This window comes from Monopterus albus, unplaced genomic scaffold (assembly GCF_001952655.1).
Source record: "Monopterus albus unplaced genomic scaffold, M_albus_1.0 scaffold21.1, whole genome shotgun sequence".
Classification (NCBI taxonomy): domain Eukaryota; kingdom Metazoa; phylum Chordata; class Actinopteri; order Synbranchiformes; family Synbranchidae; genus Monopterus; species Monopterus albus.
The window spans coordinates 4,114,514-4,120,493 of record NW_018127901.1 but is presented as its reverse complement, the minus strand read 5'-3'; the positions used below and the strand labels follow the sequence as shown (position 1 = coordinate 4,120,493).

The window sequence follows — 5,980 nt, the reverse complement described above, 5'->3', positions numbered from 1 at the left end:
ATGGAATATTTAGCAAAAAAAAAAAAAAGGATATCTCATCTTGGGACGAAACCTTTCATATTTTCCACCTGCTTCTTTGCTGTCTGCAACAGGTTATCAGAACTTTCACAATCAGTGGCAAGCATCCCCAAAATAATCGGCAGCTTGACGGCTCGGAAAAACACGTCACTACAATATCCTGTTTATTTAAACAAGGTATGGTGTTTTGGCCAAAACCAGACTTCCGCTGTATATTATACTTAATCAGCAGGAGTATCTTTTCCTATAAGATGATGAAAATGTGTAGGTTAGACTGCTGTAGTACATTTTCTCTAGACAGTGACTTGGTTCAGTAACTCAAAACATGAAGTGAGAGTGATTTTTACTGAGTTACTCATCTCAAGTTCACGCTTGTCATTTCTGTCTACAGTAAGACAAGTCTGATTTGTAGACATTGACTTAGTCATATGACTTTCACTGTCTGCTTCCCAACATCTGACCATTGTTGGCATGTTGTGCTTTGCAGGGTGCACTGCAGCATACTGAAATTGACTTCAAAGATTTCAAAACCTCAGCCTATTTTTTGTTCTGCTTATCGACTACTCAGGGTCCGGATAAAGTAACAATGTAAAACATTGCTATTGTGAGGGGAACATTTCTTATGTGCACATCAGATCCGGTGAAATGTTAAACCCCTGCAATTTGATGCTGTATATGTTACACAGACACCAAGAGACTGTAGGGTTAATGTAAAAGTAACCACAGACATATCCCACTATGATGAAATAGATTTATTTGTCTTGCATTGTAGAAAACTTTGTGCAAAGATATAGAATGTTAAAATATTTATTTACAAATGAAACAAATGTGCCTAAGTTGCTATTCTAACAGAATCAAAAGCAAATATTAGAAACAAAACGAACACTCATCAATAAAGATTGGTCTTCTTCATTATGCGTAAGAACTCCTGCTCGCTGACCTCTCCATCTCCATCTCGGTCTGCCTCGTCAATCATTTCCTAAAAGGGTTAGAAACACAGTGTGATGCATCACAAACAGTTACAACTGAATTCAACACACACACACAAACAAAAATATACTTGCCAGAACAGAGAAACTCCTGGGTTAACTTAGTTTACAAAGTTCTTAAGAAATAACCACCCTGAAGCAGCAATGTAATTTCTTAATATCACATATGAAGGTAACAACATTAGGGGAATTAGGAGAAAAGGAAACAGAAATAGGTCCATCACTCGTCTGCAATTTGATTATACATGTACTAGTAACAGTGGTGAGAAGTCAGTTGTATTATTAGTGCTTAAATTGTACATTTTCATTGAAATAATATTATTTCTCTCTATAGTATCTTGAAAACTAATTGCAGCAAAGTATTCTGCTATAATTAAAATGATATGAATGGTTGCATAGTGTCACAGAGCGGTGCTTTATCACTGTAGCATAATGTGCCATATTCTATACAAGGAGTGCACTTAAAATTAAACATACTTGTGCACAGTACAATCTATGCCAAAGCCACAGTATCTGAAACTATCATGTTACTCAAACACTGAAACTTCCCTCTGTCACCAAACATAAAAACTGTTTGAAGAAAATAACCCTTCCTTCCAGTGTGCTTTATTCAAAAAAAAAAAAAAAAAAACTTCAAATGGAAAGATGTCACTGAGGTTATACAGTAGATTCCAAACTCAGAGAAAACTGCAAAACAGCAGTTCATTCACATGTTGATCCACAAATGCACCAGTCAGTCCCCAAATACACTGCATGCCTTTAGAAACCATAGTACCTGTAATTCTTCATCTGTGAGGTTCTCGCCCAGCTCCTTGGCAACTCTCTTGAGATTTTTGAATGAGATTTTTCCTGTGCAGTCATCATCAAACAGCCGGAAAGCCTTCATTATCTCTTCTTTGGAGTCCTTTTCACCCTGTTGACAATGAAGCAAGACGTGACAAATGCATACTGTAATGACTGACACATTATATTAACAAAGCATAGACAAACACTGCTCCTTGTTTGAAATTTGCAAAATCAACTGAGAAGAGGGTTCATTTCCATATATCACACATTATGAAATGAATTTTTTGGAGCAGTTGTAATGAGTATATGATGCGTACAAATGTATGATCAGTGTGGTAGGGGCATTAGCACGGTAGGGGTATGCTAAAATTTGACTTGTTGTTGCTTTCAGATTCAAAATAGGTTGTGGATTGTCCATGGGCCTCTTGGGCACTATGTCAAACATTTCATGATGAAAGATAAGAAATGTACTTTTTGGATACTGTTATTTCAAGAGCAACTAACTGCTAAATGTGATTGCTTAAGCACAATTTTATGAAGAATTTAATACTGTCTGGGTTGGAAATAACTATTTTCAACTTCTGAGAAGTTTCCAAACACTTACCATTTTCAGAGTCATCATACTGAGAAAGTCACTGAAATCAATTGTCCCTGAGCCCTCTTTATCAATGTCTGCAATCATCTTCTTGATCTCTTCTTTTTTTGGTTCAAACCCCAGAGCCCTCATGGCAACCTGTGGCACAGGTACACAACAAATTGGAGGCTGCTGCAGCACTGCTGTCAGGGTACTGGTTTTAACATTTGATACATGGTACATTAAAACAGGAACTAACCTTTAGCTCCTTCACGTCTATAGTTCCACTGCAATCTGTGTCAAAGAGATCAAAAGCCTCCTTAATTTCTTGCTTTTGCTCCTCAGTCAGTTCGATTTTGACACCTGCCTTTTTCCTTTGGCTAGTCGAAGAAGATGGTTTCCTGTAACTTGAAGCCTGAAAAGCAGACATTAAAACTAGGTTGTTACTGTATACAATCTACTTAGATATCAACTGCAGCAGATACACTCACGTGCTATATTTTTACGTTTTTGTCAACTGTTGCTATCTTGCTAGCTATACTTAGCTTCCATGCTGCCCCACGAGACCAAACAAAACACCTTTTCAGGCTGATATATACTCGGCAAACCCTGCAATTTCCTATTAGGGTAATTCAGCTTACATTGCTTACTAGAAATTTATATGAAGGTATACCATTTGAATTAACGATTCAACCAGGAAAGCTTCAACGGTGTGTGTAATGATCGGATGTCAACAAAAGAGACAGCAACGGTAGTTTTTGTTACTGGTAACTGACAAGGGAGAAAGCCAATAGAGACCATGAACGTCCGTGACGCAAAGATATTCACCAGTCGCAAAGTGAAATGGGTGGGACATAAGAGGATCCGCCAATCGTTGAAATAGGTTCTTGTCTCCCAGCAACCAGGCAACACTACGCATGCGCATTGCTTACTCCTTCGGTCGTGGCAGCTGGACAGGGGTACACAGTATAAGTAGTACACATAATTATATTAAGGTAACGTTATAGTCTTTACAGGTAGATAAAGTGTGTGTGTTTGAGGCGCATCGTTAGGAGACACTCCTGCGGTTTACTTCACATTTGCTTCCTTACAGGCAGGCTGAATTTAGAGGTAAATGAATTTTCTTAAACTACCTTGTTAGCTTGCAAGCCGCAGATTGTGCTGTGTACCCTAAAGGCTAATTCCATCTCTATTGAACACTCAGTGTAACTTGGTTATTTTATCCTGTGGCGTTTGTGTCAGTTGCAACTACTATGAAGTTGCAATAGTTTAATACCCTATTTAGCAACAGGCATTAAAAAATTACCTTTCTTCAAATGTTTATTCATGGTTACTTTTTATTTAATTCAAGAAATAGGAAGAAATTAAGTTAATTATGACGTGCCAAAATGTGGGCATCCTAAATTAGTACTTAGTCACTGTTATCCTTTCCTTTACCAGCTGCTAAGAATGGGGGTGGTAAGGCTCTGCTTTGTGGTTGTGTTGCAACCAGAGGTACAGGTAACATGCACAGATGGAGTCCACTAAGCAGCGAAAACATCCTGCCCTCAGTCAAGAAAGTGAAACTGAAAAGAGGCTGGGTTCTACAGCAGGACACTGTTCCAAAGCAGACCTCAAACAGTCCCCTGGCCTGAACATCAATGAAGATCAGTGTGTAGATATTTGAGCCCAGAAATATCTCAGAAGGTGAAGAGATCTGCAGGACGAGTGGATGAAAATTCTTAAATCAGGAATAGACTGTCTTAGCTACAAGTATTTGCAAGCTGTGATGTCTGCCAAAGAGGGGGTTACTAAATACAGATTTAGCATGCTCCCCAAGATTTTGCACATGAAACAGTTAATTTTTAAATACTTTTTAAGTTCATGCTCATGAAATAATGTTAATGTATATTTGCTGCAGAGGTTACTTATAAAATCAACAAAATATGCCATTGTCCCATGGATAACCAAATGTTAACATACAGCCTCAGTTGCAGTCTTGCATTCAAAAAATTACTTGAGTAAAAACTCATAAATATTAGGTTAAATTTTATATGTATAGTATATTGTTCTATTATTTTTGTCTTAATGTATAAGCAACTTTTAAATGTTACAGCCAGGCTGCTTTTAACTAAGTTCAATTATGGGTTATAAGCTGATCACATATTTCTATGTATCAGAGTTTACAGGGTAATGTATAGCTGTCAGATAAATATAATGGAGTAAAAAAAGTACATTGTTGCCCTCTGAGATGAAATGAAAAAGAAGTACAGATTGGAAGTTACAGTGAATAAGTCAGTAGTTGGTTGGCAGAAAAATAATAGTCTGATAATCAGTTAATCTTTTCAGCCATTTATGAAGCAAAAGTAGAAAGAAATCCAATTTCTCAGGTTCCAGCTTCTCAGATGAGAGGATTTAACACTTTTGTTTGTCACAGTGAACTGAATACCTTTGGGTTTTGGCCAAGTGAAAGAAGATATTTGACAATGTTACCTTGGACTCTAAGAAGTTATGATGAAAGTTATGAAAATAGAATAATTGTAGGACTATTACTTGGAAAAAGGTGAGCTAACCTAAAGCCTTTCTCCTTTTACAAATCAGGCATTTCAAGTTATGCTGGGAAGTACAGTAATAAATCATCGACAGCATGTTGGACTGCAGAAGCTCTCAGCCCTGGCAGGAATCACACATTCCTTTTTGGGCCCCAGTAAAAAGTACAAGTTTATCCAAGATGACACGAGTGGAGAGTCAGCTCTTGTGTGCTCGTGTTTTCGGGTCTTTGAGAACCTGGAGCTGACTTGTGCCACGGGTCAGCTGGTTTATGAGACTCTCCAAGCCCATCAGAAGGTCTTTCACACAGGTACAGGATGTCTGCTCTTTTTTTCAGGAGCATGGAGCTGTGCTGCTCTGGAGTGCCTTCAGAGAGGAATTTCAGAGTCAGACATAATCTCGGCTATGTCTGAAGGCATGGATGTATGCTTGGGTGTTTGCAAGAAATGTAGCATTTCAGCTGAGGGTCTTGGTGTTGCTCAGACAGAGCGCTGCACTGCTGCATCTAATGGTTTTGGACTTCACCTGTCAAAGAAACCAATCATGGAGTCTTCACAATCATCATCCCACCTGCAGGGCACAACAGAAGTTGGAAAAAGGACTCTAAACACCAGTGGACAGAGAAAAGTAAAGTTCAGCAGACATTTTTGTGAGGCCAAGTCTGAAAATGTCTCCACATTACCACCACCTCCTCAGCCTACACATCCTGACATTGCACACATTGCTGAGGGATTGAGCCACGGTTGTGTCGATGCAATGAATTTAGTTACCAAAGCCAGCTGGATGCAGTCAACAAATAATCCAGATATCAGCTGTTCTGCCTTTGACATCACTAAAGTGCTGACTTGTGTGCTCCCTGGTTTACCAGAGGAGTCTGCATGTGTTTTACCGGGTTGTATTGTTCTCTTATCTGCTGAACAGACCTCAGTTGCACATCACTTAAAAGAGCAGCCCTTGAAGTTCGGTCTTATTACTGGAGATCTATCAGCTACCTATCGGCATCTTGGCTTTAGTAGGCCGAGAGGTATACAACATGTGAGAGACCAGTCAGCTTTAAGTTCAAGCAAAGAGGAACAGTGGATGG

General features: G+C 38.8%; 2 protein-coding genes across 4 annotated transcripts in view; one reads left to right on the top strand and one right to left on the bottom strand.

Annotated features, from left to right (window-relative positions):
- Window positions 1-750: 750 nt before the first annotated feature.
- cetn4 (centrin 4) lies at window positions 751-3,142 on the bottom strand. Of its 2 annotated transcripts, none has more exons than XM_020594115.1 (5): window positions 3,041-3,142; window positions 2,627-2,782; window positions 2,398-2,526; window positions 1,783-1,920; window positions 751-997 (listed from the first exon to the last, which is right to left on the bottom strand). In XM_020594115.1, the coding sequence occupies exons 1-5, from the start codon at window positions 3,041-3,043 to the stop codon at window positions 908-910; spliced, it is 516 nt and encodes a 171-aa protein (XP_020449771.1). In that variant the 5' UTR covers window positions 3,044-3,142; the 3' UTR covers window positions 751-907. The 2 variants fall into 2 exon arrangements, with proteins under 2 accessions (XP_020449771.1, XP_020449772.1); XM_020594116.1 differs by having other exon boundaries at window positions 3,018-3,137.
- Window positions 3,143-3,286: 144 nt separating this feature from the next.
- The window catches only part of bbs12 (Bardet-Biedl syndrome 12), a 5,144-nt gene continuing 2,450 nt past the window's right edge, over window positions 3,287-5,980 (top strand). The window contains exons 1-2 of one of the 2 annotated variants that reach the window (XM_020594114.1): window positions 3,287-3,477; window positions 5,234-5,980. The exon at window positions 5,234-5,980 is cut by the window's right edge and continues 2,450 nt beyond it. In XM_020594114.1, the coding sequence (XP_020449770.1) occupies window positions 5,302-5,980 (679 nt within the window). In that variant the 5' untranslated portion in view covers window positions 3,287-3,477; window positions 5,234-5,301. Of the gene's footprint in view, window positions 3,478-4,947 lie in introns of both variants that reach the window. The other variant, XM_020594113.1, reaches the window with a different exon arrangement.